The sequence below is a fragment of the Malania oleifera genome, chromosome 6 (assembly GCF_029873635.1).
Source record: "Malania oleifera isolate guangnan ecotype guangnan chromosome 6, ASM2987363v1, whole genome shotgun sequence".
In the NCBI taxonomy this organism is placed as follows: domain Eukaryota; kingdom Viridiplantae; phylum Streptophyta; class Magnoliopsida; order Santalales; family Ximeniaceae; genus Malania; species Malania oleifera.
In genome coordinates this window covers 34,973,322-34,992,303 of record NC_080422.1, presented here as the reverse complement: position 1 = coordinate 34,992,303, position 18,982 = coordinate 34,973,322, and the positions used below count along the sequence as shown (strand labels likewise).

The 18,982-nt window shown below is 35.5% G+C and overlaps 1 protein-coding gene across 4 annotated transcripts in view; it reads left to right on the top strand.

Annotated features, from left to right (window-relative positions):
- Window positions 1-18,982, top strand: part of LOC131158198 (ABC transporter C family member 13) — a 230,507-nt gene that overhangs the window by 120,976 nt on the left and 90,549 nt on the right. For all 4 annotated transcript variants that reach the window (XM_058112888.1, XM_058112887.1, XM_058112886.1 and 1 more), the window contains 5 exons: window positions 2,094-2,160; window positions 18,034-18,151; window positions 18,273-18,389; window positions 18,513-18,593; window positions 18,698-18,952. In XM_058112888.1, the coding sequence (XP_057968871.1) occupies window positions 2,094-2,160; window positions 18,034-18,151; window positions 18,273-18,389; window positions 18,513-18,593; window positions 18,698-18,952 (638 nt within the window). The remainder of the gene's footprint in view (window positions 1-2,093; window positions 2,161-18,033; window positions 18,152-18,272; window positions 18,390-18,512; window positions 18,594-18,697; window positions 18,953-18,982) is intronic.

The window sequence follows — 18,982 nt, the reverse complement described above, 5'->3', positions numbered from 1 at the left end:
TGGATCTTGCTCTGATAACATGTTGAAATTTGAAGTAAAACAGAAGACCTAATGCAGCAATAGGTCTCTTCTTCTATTTATAGTATATGTGAAGTACATTTGAATGACCATAATACCCTCACGAACTCTCACTTATTAACATAACACCAACGCACTAATAATATGAAATGACTAAAATAACCTGTACCACTATCTATTCTAGTTAACCAACAAACAACTTTCGAATCCTTTCCTAATATGATTCAAATACATACATGTTTCTATCCTTTTCTTTTGGAAATTCCATTTTTTCCCAAAATTCTTAGATATGTAAATGAAAATTAAGAATACGTACCTTGATTCTCAGCTTCTCCAAATTATTTTTCTATTCTATGAAGTTTCTGTAATTTTCCTGAAATTTTCTGATTCTATGGAAAATTTTCTCTCTCATCCTTTTCCCGCTCTCACTCTAGAATTACGATTTACAGCAGTTGTATCAGGTGTATTTTTTGTTGCTGGATAAAAGGTTAGAGGTAGCAGCTTGCAGCAAGAGGACTCTGTGGTGTTGCCTCGAAACAGATCAACAGCTCGCGACAAGTGGCGCTACTCTTCTGTTTTTCCCCCTATCCCAAAATCCTAAGTTATTTATGTTTTAATATGGACTCTTTTAGTTTATTTTCATCTTAGCCCTTCTTACCATTGATAAATTAGATAATTCCAAAGTATGTGAATTTAAACATAACTAATGTTCAGAATGCTTAGTGTTAACATCCAAGGCCACAAGGAATACCCTCGCCTAAATCTACCTTAATTGTGATAAAGTCATTCCCATGCAGTGACAAGACGACAAGTCCTCTCTAGTTGTATTTGTCCTTATCCATGGAAACACTCCTATTCCGAATTTAGTGGTCAAGTCTCATGGCATGACAACCCTTGTCGAGGATCCCCTTGAATGGTTAGGGTGTTGAACTCACAGCCCTCAAACAGTAAGGGTAACTCCCATCTCCACAGCAAGATCCTCATGTAAGTGCACTTGACACTTTCCACACACAAGCCGGAGGGAATTGACACCATACACTACTCGAGTATGGCATACAAAGGATCAACATCCTTTGATAGTCCAAATGGGAATGAGGTGACACGACTCAAGTATACCCAAGGACCAACGAGGGTGAATGTCTCAACTCCCAACCTCCAAGTCAAGAGTGACGAACAACTACATTCTCCAACGGGTTTTCCATGAACTCCCATTCCCATAAGAGAGCCCAACACACCCCTTGTGGATGTCAAGGACTAGCCCTAAGCACTCCTTGGGATGCTGAGTTAGTGCCCAAATACACTAGGGTGGTAGGCTGCTCACCTTGTTTTTCCCCTAGAGTTGAAGTCTCTTCATTGCATTCTCGTTTATGCATGAGCAACCACTTGTGGGTCATACATCCTTGCCTGAGAATGCCACCCTAGAATTGTTCAGAGCCGCCACAACATCACCAAGACATTCACAATTTCCCCCATGGCATTCCATATTTGAATCCATGTTTTACTATATTCCCTTCTATGATCCATCTGATGTGAACACCCCACTCTTCCGATAGATGATCCAGTCACTGTTCAGGAAAAACTTATGCCGAAGCTCATTACAACCACTCATGTGAAGTTTGAATTGCAACTTGCACATTTATTCACAAAATATTTTCGTGGTTCTCATGCTAAATTCATTTGCAACAAAATAGGAGCACTCTATGCTCCGGCCTAAGGGGGAGTGCTACAAGTTGTTTTTGTCATTTCGCATGCGTTATTGCTATGTTAGTAGGCATGAGTTAGTATTGGTATTGTGGTCATTGTTATGTACTCGATATATATTATAAATACAGGGAGGTCTTCCAATTCACCAAATACTTAAACAATCTATAATGTGGCTTTTGTTACAACATTGTTTGTTTTCCTTGTCTAGCTTATTACTAATTGGTGGGCGGCTATTCGGACTCTGATGTAGCATTTTACTAGATTCTTTGAATTTGTGGATAGAGCTCCTGGTTTTTCACTTCTTGCCATTATCTTTTGGCTTGTTCTTTAATGGCATGTATTTCTCTAACATTGAAATTTCTTACATACAGTGAATAGATGGATCTCTAAATTAATAGCTAGTGCTACTGAAAAGATGATGAAGCAAAAAGATGAGAGGTACATACATTATTTTGCATGAACACTTGTGGCAATCATGAAGTGTGCAAAATGATTTTTTTTTTACTTTTTTAATTATTTATTTCTATTGCTGTAAAATGGCATGTTTCCTTTTCAAGCATTTGGGGTTACTCTCACAAAATTATTGAAAAAACCTGCAGCCTTTAAGAGAAGGTTACAGGCCACAGGTGAACTTTGTCATGCAAGAGTCTTAGGTATACAAAGTGAATTTCAAAAATTTAATCTTGACACTTAATGGTGATATCCATTTGGAACAAAAATCATACTTTCATCAGTTTGAAATGTACTATTGGCACTGATGGAAGACCAATAGTCATGTTTATTATAGTTGTAGTTCAAGCATCTAAATTATTATCATTATTATTTTTGATGATTAGCATTAGGATAAAATATTTTCAATTTAGGTTTACGTTATTTCTTATTTTATTTATCTGATTGTTCCCTAATTTGGTATATACCTTTGCCAGTTGCCACTAAATTTAGACCTTTGGTTATGGTCCAGGACATACATTTTCATTGACAACTATTGACTACCACCTTTCTCTACGTTGTTGACAATTTTCCTTTCATCTTTTCTGTCGCCTTCTTGCTCTTCTTTTCTTCTTTTCTTTTTCTTCTCCACTCTGCAGTCTATTATTTTTCAATTTGTTACAGAGTAATGTGCATTCGCTACCACTGCTTTCAATCACTGCCATCATCAATTACTATCTTTAGTTGAAGCTGTAGATTTGTTATTGTTAAATCTTGATATACATTGTTGGCCTACAACCAAACAAGTTGAACTTTTAGGTAAAGTGGTAATCTAACATGGTATCTCTCCACATTTTACCGGGATGCATGGGTGGGGGAGTGTGAAAGCTTGTGATACATTGTTGGCCCACAACCTAGCAGCTTAGGCTTTTAGGTAAAGTGGTAATCTAACAGTTATCATTGATTTCTTCTGCCAGAGTGCAAATTGTAGTAGAGGAATATTTTCCTATAGTTTTGGTGGACCAGTCTGTGGACAATGTTTGGAATATATCTGAAAAAGACACTCTTGCTTTTGGAAAGCAAGAGTGCTACTGTTTGAACAATGCTACTCTGCTGAGGGAGCCAGGTAGAGATGAAGAAGTATACCCAATGGATGTTTCTAACTTCAGGACTCCATCTTCTGTGAGTGGTTTGAACAATTAGTCAACTGTAGAGATTGACATTGAGATGTCAGATTTCATTGCCTTATGACATTTAATCTAAGCAGAAAAAAAGATATTTCATTTTGAAAGGTGTGATGGGTTGAACATGTTCCTAATGACGGAGAAATCTGGAGGAATGTCATCTCTCTTGTTATTACGGGTGCAACTTGCTCAGTTCTTGTCAGAAAACTAATATTCCATGGTTTAAAATTTTGAGATTTCAGAAGGGGTTCATTGTAAAGAGATTTTGGGGTGTAAATTTAGGAAATCAATTTCTATCATGAAAATTTTCATTCAGGCAGCAGGTCTTCGCAATATGGGGGAAGAAGCTACTTGGTGGTGGAAATTTTTCAGAGTATTGAATGGAATTGCAAAAGGGGGGAAAGACAACTGAAGTGTAAAGAGTTGCCGGGCAAGAATCTTAGATGACTTTCACCGTGAATTGTTCCCTAGATATGCTGAACGGATAATAATAGGTGAGGAGATGACAGGCTAGTGGCTGACTGGTGGAGTGAGCACCAGTTTCAAGGTTGGGCTGGTTTTATTTCTGTTAAGTAATTGAAATTTTTGAAAGATATGTTGAAAGTCTGAAATATACAGTTTTCTGGAGATGTGAGGTTGCAAAATGCAAAATTTTGAGGGAGACTGGAGTTTTGGATAGGATTGAAGGGTAAGAGATGTTGATGGAGGAGCAAGAGCACATTAGAATTAATTTAAAGATTGAGGTCAGAGAGTTTATTAGGGGAGGAGATTAGCTAGAGGAAAATTCTGAGCATGTGGGTGAAGGAGGATGATCACATCACCTCATTTTGATATTGATTTTCCAGGAGGAGTAAGAATATGGTTTGGTAATTGAGGTAGATAGCAGTTATAGAGTTCATGGTTCAGATGCTATTGTAAAAGATTCACCCAGATGCAATTCTAGAAGAAATGACTAGTTTTATTAGAACTTGTTTTCCAAGGAAATGAGTTGAGGCAGATGATTGATGGACTGGATTGAGTCCTATTTTCAATAAGCAAAGTTGGTTTTTTTGCTGGTCACAATAAGTGAAGTTGTTGGTTGGAGAGGCTTTTTACTCAACATGAAGTGATTGGCATGAAGGGTGATAAGACTCATAAGAGAGCCTCATCTAGATAATCTTTGTTTAGGCCTGATATACATTGTTAGCCCACAACCTAACAACTTAAGCTTTTAGGTAAAGTGACTGTCTAATAGTCTTAATATCGCCTTTTTTCATCATTGCTGAGGTATTCTAAAGAATGATTTTTCAAAGAATTATGAGTTTTTTATGATATTGGGATTATAAGAAAGAGTTTAGTTCCACTTTTTTGGCCTTGGTGCATAAGATGGATCATTCTTTACATTTTAGGGATTATAAGCTGATTAGTTTGATGACCACTGTCAATAAAATTTTGACAAACATGTCATTTAGAAGATTGAGTGCTGTATTGAGCACTACTATATCTTCTTCTCAGGTAGTGTTTATTGGAGGTCTATTTTAGGTGCTGCCTTGGTTGCAAATGAAGTTGCATGGTGCTGGGAGACGGGATAGAAGGATTGTAGTTAAATGTGATATTGAAAGGCCTATTATAAAGTAAGTTAAGGTTTTCTTCTGGCAAGGTTGAGTAAAATGGGTTTAGGGATTTAAAAAATAGGCAAATGTTTTCTTTTTTGTTTTGTTTTTATTTTATTTTAGAAGATGGCTCATGAAAACCCTCCCTCGCTCCTCCCTATGATTGTTTCAACCTGTAGCTATGAGACCATAGGCCATCAAGGAAGAGTGTTGTAGAAAATCAGTCTGGATCAATGGGAAAAGCTTTGATTTGAGACTAGACGCAGTGGGGAAGTTGAGTTTTTATTTATATAGTAAGCCATGTGGGAGTCAATGGTGAGGTTGTTGTTGTCATCGATGAAATGGTTATTGGAGGAATGCTGTTGGTATTTGGAAGGGGTTTTTGAATCATGGGATCTATAGTGTCTGGTATTGCCTGGTGATTCAAACAACGAAGATGAGGATTTTTTTGGAGTTGGGGTTAGGAAGGAAAGGTAAAAAATTTGGTTTCTGTTCCTAGTTGGGCTAAAGGAGATGGGTGGTGATTGTCAGTGCAGGAATATCATGACATGACTAAGAAATTTGCTGTGATGGCCAAGGATTCTGGTAAAGGTGGTTTTGGCGAGGGATTACAGAGCAAAGCTCGATCATGGAGCCAGGTTGCGACAGTATGAAGGAACCAGATCTCTCTCAATTTTCTAATCTTTGTATGACTTTGTGGTTGGTTTCAGTTGGTGTTCAATGGCTATATTTCCTGTTCTTGCCTGCATGCACTTCTAGTTGCTGCTAACCATGTTGCCTGTAGCTGCTGCTAGGTTTATTAAATGCCTCCAGGGCTAGGTTTATTAAATGCCTGCACTTCTATGTGGTCCTATGTAGTCAAATGATTCCTCCTAGAATATTGAAACTTTAGTTCTGTGGTAATAGCTGCCTTTTGAAGTTCTGGACCTTTTTAAAGTCTGAAAATGCTGTTATTGACTAGCGTGTGCTGCCTGGTTCGGCATTGTCGTGTGTTCCTCATTCCTAATACTGGTTTGTGTTGATTGTAGTTGTCTGGGATGGTTCTGATGACCTGTACGTTGAGAGCTTTGGCTGATACTGTTAACATACAGATCACAGCCATCGAATTGGTTGGATCCTTGACCTACTGGTCGTGGTCTCAGACAGTGCATCCATAAATTAATGCAAGAAGGAAGTCCAAGTATCTGCTTCATTTTCCTCCTCCAGACTCTTGAGTATTATGAATAATGGATGAAAGAAAATGACATATTGCTTGTGTGGTTGTGGAATAGAATGGAGCTACAAGCTGCTGCGAATGTGATGTTTCATAGAATAGCCAAGGCTGTATCGGATAATCTTTGTGAAAGCTTTGCACAAAATAAAAATCAAACTTGTCTTTTGACTTGTATGAAAAGCTCTGAAGTACAACCAAGAAGGTAGTTCCATTAATGAGTATCATAGCACTCTAAATGGTATGTGGTAGGAACTCAACATCTATCAACTTCCGACATTGATGATTACAAGGCAAGAAGCAAAGTGCTTGGCTTACAAGTTGTTGTCTTGGTTGAATCATAAGATTCTACATATTTGTGATTGGATCGTTGCCACTGAATCCATTCCATCCATGAATGAAGTATATGCTAGAATCCATTGGATCACTATAGATGGCACTCAGTCTTCTCCCTAAGCTTCTTCATATGATACTTTAGTTGTTAACAGCACTACCTTTAACTGTGGCATGGGAAGCTGTTGAGATCTCCAAGTGCATTTCCTTGTGTGGATCCTATTTCAATGGGAACTTGATGAGTCGATCCGCCTACACGTCTTGCTTTTACTGCTATATCGGGAGTTACTCCACGTATTGCTTGACGTAAAACATAGAGTGGATTTTTTTCTGTCTTTTGTTGAATCTTTTTCACGGCTCGATAGAGAATTTGATAAGCCAATGATTTTTTTCTGTGTTTCAGAATATGGTTAGCCAACAGGTTAACTAATCGATTACGATAAATTGGATCGGATTTTGCAGTTTTTTCTTCTAGCTGAGGGACCAATTCTAGTGTTGACACTTCAAATGCACCTAAGCCCCTCCAATGGGGGTTGAGTAAATTATCTAGTTCTGTGAGGAATATTATAATCTTGTTTGAATGGCTCAACAACTCCAAACTTAGTATTCTACATCTAGTGCTATCATGGCTCATTTAGGTACAGTCGGGCTTCTTGCTGCTTCATCCTTCTCACTGCGGGTTATTGATTTTGGTACCTCCTCCCATCTGACATACAGTCATAATTTATTAAGTCCTTGAAACCCACTAGTTTGCACTCTATTGTTGCTTTTGCTCATGGTTTGGTGTTGTGGCAATATTCTTTCTTTTCCTTCTATTCCTCTTCTTTTCTGTAATATGTGCCTAAATTTCTCTTTGAATTAGCCAAATGACTAAATCTCATGAGTTTTATGATATATTTTTTTTTCCCATCTCATTGTATTATTTAGGATCTATAGCCAAGAAGAGGATTGGTGGAGGGCTTGAGGAGGGTGGCTTGTATGATTTCAATGGTAGTTGATGTAGATGACTTCTTCAATTTCTACTCTTGGTGTTTCTCTATCTTAGTGGCATACTTGTTCGGATCATCCTTCTCTTCAACAATTTTTTAAGTGTTCGTGTATTTCTCTTTTTTAGTGTTTTGTAGGAAAGCATAGGACAACTTTTCCATCTAGAGTTAAGTAGAAAATCATGTTTTCTCTTATTCATTTAGATTTTTGGGGTTTGTGTAGAGTCAAGAATTTGACTCATCAATATTTTGTGTCTTTTTGTGAATGACTTTTCGTGTAGAACCTAGATCTATTTGTTAAAAGATAAGTCTGAGTTTCTTAATGTATTTACTCAGTTCTACCAAAAATAGAAACTCACTTTTCCATTAGTATCCAAATTTTCAATGCACTTAAATTTTCTAAAAGGAACTTCAGAGTCTTTGATTGGCTAAAGGGATCATTCTTCAAAATTCATGTGCACATACTCCTTTGCTGAATGGAAAATATATTTACTTGACACAGTACATTCTCTAGCCTTTCATATGCATGTTCCTAAAATCCTTTGGACTAATGCTGTTCTGATAGCATGTGTTTGGCTGAACGAAAAGCTCTCCAATGTTCTCGTGGGACAAATTCTCTTCTCTGTTGTGTATCTAGAAGCATCCATGTTCTTTTTTGTGCCCTGACATATGTTTCCTCATTTTCTATGGTTAAAACAAGTTCCTTCCCCATGCTATTAAATGCGCCTTTATTAGGTACTTGAGAACTTAGGGAGCACTGAACATAAATGCTATTGTTGTAAAGTTAGAGATGGAGGACAAAAGAAGAAAAAAAGAAGAGAGCAAGAGAAACAATGAGGCAGCAGTTTCCTGGACACTTGCGTACAGCTCCAAGTCATCCCTCTTATATAATAATAATAATAATAATAATAATAATAATATTAATAATTCTAGTAGTAGTAGTAGTAGTAATAGTCTCTTCTAACACTTGCCCCTCAAGCTTGAGTTGTATAATTATCAACATGCCCCAGCCTGTTACTACTATTAGACAAGGCAGGCTTAAATAAAGACTTTGTGAAAACGCATCCATAGATTTCACAAAGGAGTCCTCATGACCACCTTCACCACATCCCTCACAAAATGACAATCAACTTCAATATGCTTTGTCCTCTCGTGGAATATTGGATTGCTAGTGATATAAATGGCAGTTTGATTATCACAAAAAATATCCATTCACTTCGTTATCGAAGACCCCATCTCTGATGTTAGAGATTTTAACCACATAAGCTCACTCACAAAATGAGTCATAGCTCAATATTCTACTTCAGCACGAGATCTTGCTACAGTAGTTTGTTCCTTGCTATGGTAGGTAACAAGATTACCTCCTGCGAATGTACAATACCCAGTAGTAGAACTTTGATCATCAACAAAGCTAGCCCAATCTGCATTAACAGTATCCCATGATCTCAATATTTTTATTACATTTGTATGTCAAACCTTTGCCAAGAGAGCCTTTGAGATACTGCAAAATCCTACAAACAACATTCCAATATGGTTGTTAGGGATTTTCCATAAACTAACTCACCACCTATACTACAAAAAGATATGTCAGGTCCAGTGAGAGTCAAATAGATCAACTTGCCAACCAACTGCCTATATCGAATCTTGTCTTCAAATTCCTATCCAACATCCCTAGACAACTTAATGTTAGGATCCATAGGAAGACTAGTTGATTTAGCTCCTGACAAACCAATCTCACTTTGCAAGTCAAGGTATATTGTTTGCTAATATAGACTTAACCCTTTCCTACACTGTGCAATATGAATTGCAAGAATGGAATGCAAAGTTCCCAATCCTTGATTTGAAATTTAGCTTGAGGCCACTGCTTAACTTTTGCAATCCCGCTCTAGTCACTGTCAATGATGATGATATCATCAACATAAACTACTAGAATTACCATAGCTTCCTTTGTTTTGTAGACAAAGACCTAATGTTTAGAATAGCACTAGATGAAGCCAAATGTAGAGACCACCGCACTAAATTTGTCAAACCAGGGTCGATAGACTACTTAAGACCATAAATGGCCTTATGCAGTCTACGTACTTTGCCATTCTCCCCTTATCAATATACCTTAGAGGTTGCTTGATGTATACCTCTTCCAACAAATCTCCATATAAAAAGGCATTTTTCACATCCAATAGGTATAAGGGCCAACCAAAATTAGCTGCCAACGAGATCGACATAGGAACAAAATTTAGTTAGCAACTCGAAGAGAAGGTCTCAAACTAACCAATACCATATGTTTGGGTGTACCTCTTGGAAAGTAATCTATCCTTAAGCCATCCAATAGAGCCATTGAGAAGATATTTAATAGTGTTGACCTAGTGGCACTCAACTAACTCCTTCTCGGGAGGAAGATCTACCAAGTCCCATCTCACTTGAGTGGTCAAAGCATCCATTTGTATATCCATTACATGTTTCCACCTAGGATTGGTAGGTGAGTCAACATGCGAGGATGGAATAAAAACACTAGAAATAGATGAGGCAAAAGAGTTCATAGAACTAGGAAGACGAAGAGTTAAAACATGATGAGCAGTAGGATAAGGTGTCCCTTAAAAAAAGGTAGCATTTTCACCAACATATTTCCTATGAGTGTGGGGATCATAACATCTATAACCTTTCCAAGTTCACGGGTACTTGACAATGACACATTTAGCACCACCAAGAGAGAACTCTAATCTAGTTTGTGGAACATGAACAAATTATGTGCAACAAAAGACACAAGGCATGACAGAGAACAAAATGTTTCTAGATACACAATGGAGAAGGGTATTTGTCCCACTAGAACCCTAATGGGCGTCTTATTAAGCAAAAACAAGCTGCAAGAAGAGCATCAGTACAAAAAGTTTCAGGAACATGCATATATAGGAGGAGAGACTGTGCTATGACTGAATGTCTATTTTTTCTTTTAGCTACTCCATTTTGTTGTGGGGTATATATACATGACGTTTGATGAATAATCCCTTTGGCCAAGAAAAAAGATTGAAACGTATTTTGAACAAATTCAAGTGCATTATTAGATTGAAAGTTTTGAATGCCAATGCCAAAATGAGTTTTTTATTTCTTGGTAGAATTAAGTAAATACATTCAAAAATTAGGACTTATCTTTTAACAAAAGAATCCAAGTCATATGCGAAAAAATTATCCACAAAGAACACAAAATATTGATGACCAATCAAATTCTTGACTCTACATGGACCCCAAGTATCCGAATAAATAATAGAAAGCAATGATTTACCATGTGACTCAATTCTAGCATTTCCTAATTGACACAGTACACATAAAATGTGAAAGAGACATGAACATAAAAAAACTTGTAGTTTTTCAAGGGATGGATGACCCAAACGTGTCCTTCTAAAGCCCTCCAATTCTCTTCTTTGTTTGAAGATCCTAAACAACACAAATAGAAGGAAAGGTCACAAAACAATTATAGGATTTTCTTAGTTGACTAATTGATAATAGATTCAAGGGAAATTTTTAGGAACATATAAGACAGAGGAAAGAGGCATACAAGGAAACGAGAGAATATTGCCACAACCAGAAATTGGTGTCATTGAACCATCAACAAAAGTAACCTTAGAGTGTAAAGTAGTGGATTTTCAAGGACTAAAATAAATTAAGACTTTGTCATATGGGAGGAAGCACCAAAATCAGTGGCCCATGGTGAAGAGGACATAGAGGCTAGAAGCCTAGTTGTACTTGAATGGGCCATAGTAGTATTAAATGTAGAAGAATGAGTTTGGGGTTGGTGAACAGTGTGGATAAGATTGTTATACCGTTCTCAAGACATAGTAGATGTGTACTTAACTCCCTAGTGAAGTGGCTAGGTGCACTTGAACTTTCAACAATGGAGTTATTCTTAGCAACAAACATATTAGCCCAAGTTAGTTTCTCATGGAGATCCTAGCAATAGTCAACAATATGGTTTTTCTTGCCACAATGTGTGCAAATGCGAGAATTGCCACAACGAGATCCTCATCCAGATACACTACCTCTGCACTCCAAACCCCGTCGTCATACTCCAATACTTCCTTTACTACGGTTGGAGGCGATACTAAACATGGTTGAACTATCACTGAAAGAAGCTTGAGGAGAAGAATGAGGGTCGTCTTTTGTGATCCGTTGGATTCTAGCAGATGTTTCATTCATGGATGGTGTGGATTCACTAGCAAGAATTTGATCGCAGATGGGTTGAAGTTCATAACTCAACCTAGATGAAATGTTGGCAGCCAAAAATTCTACATTTGCCTCTTAATTTTCTTGATATATGTTTAGTTCTTGCCACATGCCCTTCAAAGAGCTATAGTACTCACTAATGGACATACCTTCTTGGTCATATTTGATAAACTTCTCATATAGTAAAAAATATGAGTTTGATTTTTTTCTTGAGAGAAGCTTGCACAAAGATCTTCCTGTACAACCTTGGCTGTTCCATAAAACATCATGTTTGCAACGATTTGTGCCTCCATGCTATTCCACTACCAAACAAGCAATATATCATTCTTTTTCATTCAATCTTCATAATCGTTGGAGTCTGGAGGCAGAGGAGAATGCAACAAATGCATAGACTTCCCTTTCGCATTAATATAGACACGCACTGCCTGTGAGGACAACAGACCATATAAACCACCCCCTATATACTACAATCAGTGCACAATTGTATAGGAATGAATAACACAGCAACTCTGGAGAATCAGGCAGTACAACTCTTTGAAAGGACCAAGAACTAGAACACTTATCCAAAGTTTGGGGGCTTGGAAATCACACAAAAAGTCTACAAAAATGTGTTAGTTATGTTAAATCAAATTTGGATTTTGTTACTAAATAATTTATGGATGAACTGAAAATAATGAAATTAGAGTTGAACATCAGCAGACGTAATAACAACACATCAATAGACCAAAAATTAACCACATGCATATTAAAACAGTAGCAGAATTCTGTTCATGTATTCATATCATTGGTAGTTAATTTTGATTGGCCCTCATATGAGTTGGATGTGAAGAATGCATTCTTTTATGGAGATTTACAAGAAGAGGCATACATGGACCAACCCCCTGGGCATATTGCTTAGACAAAGAATGGTAATATCTGTAGGTTGCTTTAGGCCCTCTATGGTTTAAGTAATCTCCTCTCAAGCCTGGTCTGATAAACTTAGTGTATTGGTCTTTATGTTTGGTTTTATCCAACACTACTCTAATCATTTTGTCCTTAAAATTGACACTGGTGTGGTACTTATTGATAGTTTATGTTGATGATATCATCATTGTTGCCAATGATTGGAGCAGTTTGCCAAGGTGAAGGGGTGACTTCAAGCAAAATTCTAATCAATGAATTGGGTGCTTTGCACCTTACTTGGTATTGACATTGTATGCTGTAAGAAAGGTTAAATATATCTCAGTGAAAAATGGAAATATAACTTAGACTTGCTAAGTGAGACTTGTAAAGTTAGGTGCTAAAGCAATTGATATTGCCTTTATTTTTTTGTTATTTTGTAAGCCAATATATTATTTGTATTTCTATGATAAATAATATTTAACTGATTTGTGAATTTCATTTATATTAATTTAATATGCTTAATATTATTATATTACAATTATTGCACTGCATACACCCTTATGCATGACTTTGGTGTATTTTATTTACAGTATTTTAGTTCTAATTGTTGCATTATTATATGCAAGGTCTCAAATTTCGATTTTGACTCAAATTTCGACACTCCAAAAGCACGTAAATTTCGATTTCGATGCCAATTTCGATTTTGATTTGAAAAAATAACAGAAATTAGTAGTAAAGCATGGAATTCTTTGTGAAACTTTAGAAATGGTTAACAAACATAATAATATAAGTTTTAGGACTAATATATTACAAATTAAATATATCTATGTTTTGTATGAGATGGAAAAGTTGTAAAATAGTATGTCTATCAAACATAGTTGTAAGATAATGTACATTAAACATATTCAGTTCATACAAATGAAATTCATAAATCATTTAAATATTATTTATTATACAAATAATGATAATTTAGACATAAATGGTTAAATAAAATGTTACTATAAGTTTATTTTTCATTTAATTTCAAAAGCACTTGTAACAATCTTTTGTTTCGATAAATAAATAAAATAAATTAAAAGAGAAATTTCACTTCACTCTTAAATCTCTCATTTGAATTCCGACGAAATTTCATTTTATAGTTAAATTTCGACAAGTTTCGCTAAAATTTCGAGATTTCGATAAATTTCGGATGATTTGTTGAGATTTTGACGGAAATTATGCGAGACGGAAATCAACTACCTTTTTGATTTCATGGGTGATGGAAATTAGAAATTTCGATGGAAATTTTGAAAATTTCGTGGAAATTTAAGACCATGATTATATCTACTAACAGGTTCTAAAGTTTCATAAAAAAATTCCATGTTTTGCTGAAAATTTCTGTCATATTTTCAAATGGAAATCAAAATTGACTCAACATAGGAATTTTTTTTTTTTTTGCAGCCTCAAAATTTTGGATTAAAGCGAAATTAAAGAGGATAGAAGAGAGTAGGCTAGTTTAGTAATTATGGCATGAGTGGGGTATTTTCATCTTAGCTATCTTTTCAGTTATTAATATAAAAGAGGTTAAATCTGGCCCTGTACATAAGGCTTGGGTAAATTGCTGCTAGGTTTAGTCTCCACTTTCTCTTATTCTAGTAGTCTTTTCTTTTCTTCTTCATCTCTAGCTCTACAACAAAATAATAATTATAATAAAATTATTATTTATTATTAATATCATTATTTTTTTTATTGTTATTATTGTTATTATTATCATCACTATTACTAGGTATGGATTTCATTATGAAATTTAATTTTAAAACTGATTTTTTTAGTAATTTTCTTGTTTTTTTATGCTCGCTATTTTACTTGGCCCATTTTATGATTATAAAAATAGAAATGGCCAACTTAGGAAAAAAGAGTTTTGTGTGTAAAAATGTTATGTTTTAGGAAAATTTGGATCTTGCCTATATTTATTTTAGTTATTAGCTTACTAAAGTTTGAGATCTTGTGAAAAAGGAAAGTTTGCTTTTGTACATAAAATAATGCCTCCTTGCAATGATTTAGTTTTTTTCTATTTTGATTTATTAGATTTGTTGGTATCTAGGGTTCAAGTTTTCTCAAAATGTTAGTTTATTGAAATTTGGATGTGAAGAGGAAGAGTTAAAATGAAATATTTGATAGCCTTCTTCCTGTCAATAGCATTTGAATCATGATCTTGATTTCCTTATTTCATTATTGCACTTTCCTTATGGAATGTGATCTTTTTTGTTAACAAACAATGCTTTGAATTAATTCAATAATGGATTCTCTAATGAAGCACACTAGTGCTCTTCTAGGATTTCTTAAGGTGAGATGATCCTTCACCTAACCTAGGAGGGTGTTGAGGGGATTCATTAGTGAAAGGAACGTTAGAATTAAAAACAATGATTGTTGAATCCATCAATGATTATCCATGCTTCATAGTGCCATTTAAAAATGGTGGTGATGGGGTGCTAGTACCTTCCCCATGCTTAACTGCTCCCGAGCCTAACTTGGTTACACGGAGCAACCCCTACTATTTTTGTGACCTAGGTTTGACTTAGGGCTTCATAGATTGGTTGTTAATTTGGCGACTTAACCACACCTAGGCCAAATAAAAGCTTATTGGTGAGTCTGGTGAATTTTGAACTTAAGGGCCCCTTTCCACACGTGATCTCTCACCACCCCTCAAGGCATTGGATCCCCCAGGCCTGCACGTGCTGACAAGACTGATTAGAATTTAACTAAGAATGCTCCTTTTCAAACACTTTTCATCATAATTAATAGAACTATGGGTGCAACTGAGCACCACTTGTTTGTTGGGGCAAAGGTAGTTATATTAGTTTGATATGACTTGCTGGACCATTCCCAAAGAATTTAGGCCTTTATTGCTAGCTAGTACCTTAAAATTTAACAGTGAATATGCTCATATATGTAGCAACAGCAACAACAACAACAACACCAAGCTTTGAGTCTCACTTGGTGGGGTTGGCTACATGAATCCTTTTTCGCAAATTCACCCGATCTAGAGCATTTTCCTTTATTATATTAAGGGCTTTTAAATCCTTCATCACTACCTCATTCCAAGTTATTTTAGGCCTACCTCTGTCCCTTTTCATGCCAGAAACCATGACTAACTCACTCCTCCTCACAGGTGCTCTACTAGGATTCTAGGCCTACGTTTCAAATACCCAAACTAGCTAACTTGCTCCTCCCTTATCTTGTTTTGAACTGGTGCTATGCCTAAATTATTGTGTGTATGTTCATTTCATATTTTATCTTTTAAAGTTAAACCGCTCATCCACCTTAACATACGCGTCTACTTTAATTTTCTATGCATGTTGTTTCTTAGTTGTCTAGCCTTCTGAACCATAAAGCATAGCTGGCCTTATAGCCGTCTTATAAAACTTTCCTTTTAATTTTAAGTGTGTTCTACAATTACACAACACACTTGATGCACCCCTCCATTTTACCCAACATGTATTAATTTTATGTACTACATCTTCTTGAATCTCCCCTTCACCTTGTATAATAGATCCAAGATATCTAAATTTATCAGTGCTATTAATCTCTTGATTATCCAGTTTAATCTTCTCTCTATTGCTACTCCTTACATTACTGAAATTACATGTCATATATTCTATCTTATTCCTACTTATCCTAAACCCTTTAGACTCTAATGTGGCTCTCCAAAGTTCTAGTTTAGATTCCACTTTGCTCCTACTATCATCAATCAACTCGATATCATCTGCAAGCAATGTGAACCAATGGATCTCATTTTGGATTTTCCTAGTAATTTCATCAATTACTAAAATAAAAAGATACAAGACTCAAAGTAGAATCTTGATGTATACGTGTTGTGATTGAAAACTCTCTAGAATCTTCTCCTACAATCCTAATGCCAGTTAGTCACTATCGTATCATACATATCCTTAATGACATCCGTATATCTACTGCAAAATCCCTTCTTTTCTAATACCCCCAAAGAACCTTAGGTACTCTATCATAAGCTTTCTTTAGGTCAATAAAAACCATATGCAAGTTATTCTTATTATCCCTAAACTTTCCCATTAAATTTCTTAAAAGATAAATAGCTTCTCCCATGCAGAAAACCAAATTGATTTTTTGAAATTGTCATTTCTAATCTTATTCTATATTCATTTACCCTTTCAGCCTTTCCCATAATTTCATAGTTTCATTCATAATCTTAATTCCGTGCTAGTTATTGCAGTTTTAAATATCGCCTTTGTTTTTATACAAAGGTGCTAATGTAATTTTCCTCCATTCTTCTGGAATTTTCTTGGTTTTTATTATATTATTGAATAGATTAGTTAACCAAATAACTCCTTTATCCCCTAAACATTTCCAAACTTCAATTTGGTATTTTATCTGGTCCCATAGATTTCCCACTTTTCATCTTTTTTTAATGCCATCTTAACTTCAAGGACTCTAATTTTGCAAATAAATCTCCTATTTTTAATCTTTTCTTCATTGTCACTTCCAAGTTCAATCTTTCATTTTGATTTTCATATCCACCACCTATCTTTTATGTCTTCTTCTCTAAATAAGACATTATCATTCTCATCCTTTATACATTTTACATTACCTAAATCTTTGCATTTGTTTTCTCTAGCTCTAGCAAGTCTATAAATGTCTTTTTCTCCTTCTTTTGTATCTAGTTTAGTATATAAAGTATCATAAGCTCTATGTTTAGCTTCATTGATAGTCTTTTTTTCACTTTTTCTCGCATCTTTATATTTTTCATGGTTTTCTATATTTCTACAATTTTTCCATATTTTATACCAATTTCTTTTTATCATAACAACCTGTTGGACTTCTTGATCCACTACCAGCTTTCTTTACTGCCCAAGTATCTTCCCTTAGACTCACCTAAAACCTCGTTCACATAGGTTTAAAAAAAAAAAAAAAAAAGCAGGTTGTTTTTGGGGAGAACTAAATGGCAGTTTGAAGAATATCCTTATGATAGAATTTTCCATTTTATTCCAAACAGTATTTGCATCAACCTTATCCCCTACTGTCCAATGATACTCTTTGTTCATTTTATTTTTGAATTTTACTATATTATGCTCATAAATATAGCATGATTAAATATTGTTGTTGATTTGGATGTGGGGGAAGAATATCAAATACGTAATCTGACATGTCACTAGTCTAAACAAAAAAGGCTTTGGACATAATGATCAAGTGGGAACCATATTCTAAATGCTGAAAGAGCATACCACAGTGCTGAAAGAGTCGTTGATAGAGTTCGTGCAAGTACTTTTCAAGCTTTTTCTTTGACTGAGTTTGAGCATTTGACAAAGAATACAAACTTGATTCATGTTGTTGCACCAAATGAAAATCTCTATGAGAGCAGTAGAAGCCAAAATAACCACTATTGTGACAATAATAATATTAGTAGCAAGTAGAGCATTTTTAAACTAGAAGGACTTATCTGCACTAACAGCTGTGCTTGTCCGCAGAATTAGAAGAACTGGAGAACTTCTGACTTATATTCGCACATTGAAGATGTATGGTTGGGAGACCCTCTTCACTAGTTGGTTGATGGAAACAAGATCCTTAGAAGTGTCACACCTCTCTGTATGATTGTTTGCTTTCTAAATTCTTCAATTTTTCTTCTGTAGCAAGTATATAAGATCTTCTACCTTCTCACTGAGTACTTGAATAATTTGTCAATCCTAATGTGTGCTTTTTATGATAGACACGAAAGTATTTGGATGCATGGTGTGTATTTTTTTGGGCAACAACACCAACATTGTTCTCTTTGTTCACTTTTGGGCTTTTTGCATTGATGGGGCACCAACTTGATGCTGCAATGGTATGGTTTTTAGATGTGAAGCTCTCAAGACACTTTTTTCTACTATTTTTTTTTTTTTTTATATTCTCAAGAATGATGTGATTGTTATAAGGAATGACTTCTCTTTGGAAACTTGATTTGCAGGTTTTTACTTGTCTTGCTCTGTTTAATACTTTGATCTCTCCTCTAAATTCATTTCCCTGGGTCATTAATGGATTGATCGATGTGAGTTATGCATGTTTTGTACTTGTTAAAAATCTATTGTCTAATTGTATTTATCTATTGATATAAATGCTACATCTTTACATCTATTCTATGCTTTATTCCAGGCCATTATATCTATCAGGAGATTGAGCAGGTTTCTTTCCTGTTCTGAGCATAAACGTGAGCTGGAAATGACTGCTGAGCCCCACTCGTCATCTTTCTCAATCGACAAATCTGACTTGACTTCTGAAGATACTGCTATTGTCATCCGCAATGCATGTTGTGCTTGGTCAAGCAGCGAAGAAGAGGGGCAGAAATTGGTGCTGAATCATGTGAATCTAGGCCTTCCAAAGGGTTCTTTTGTTGTTATTATTGGAGAGGTCGGATATGTGCTTAAAATTTTTTGAATT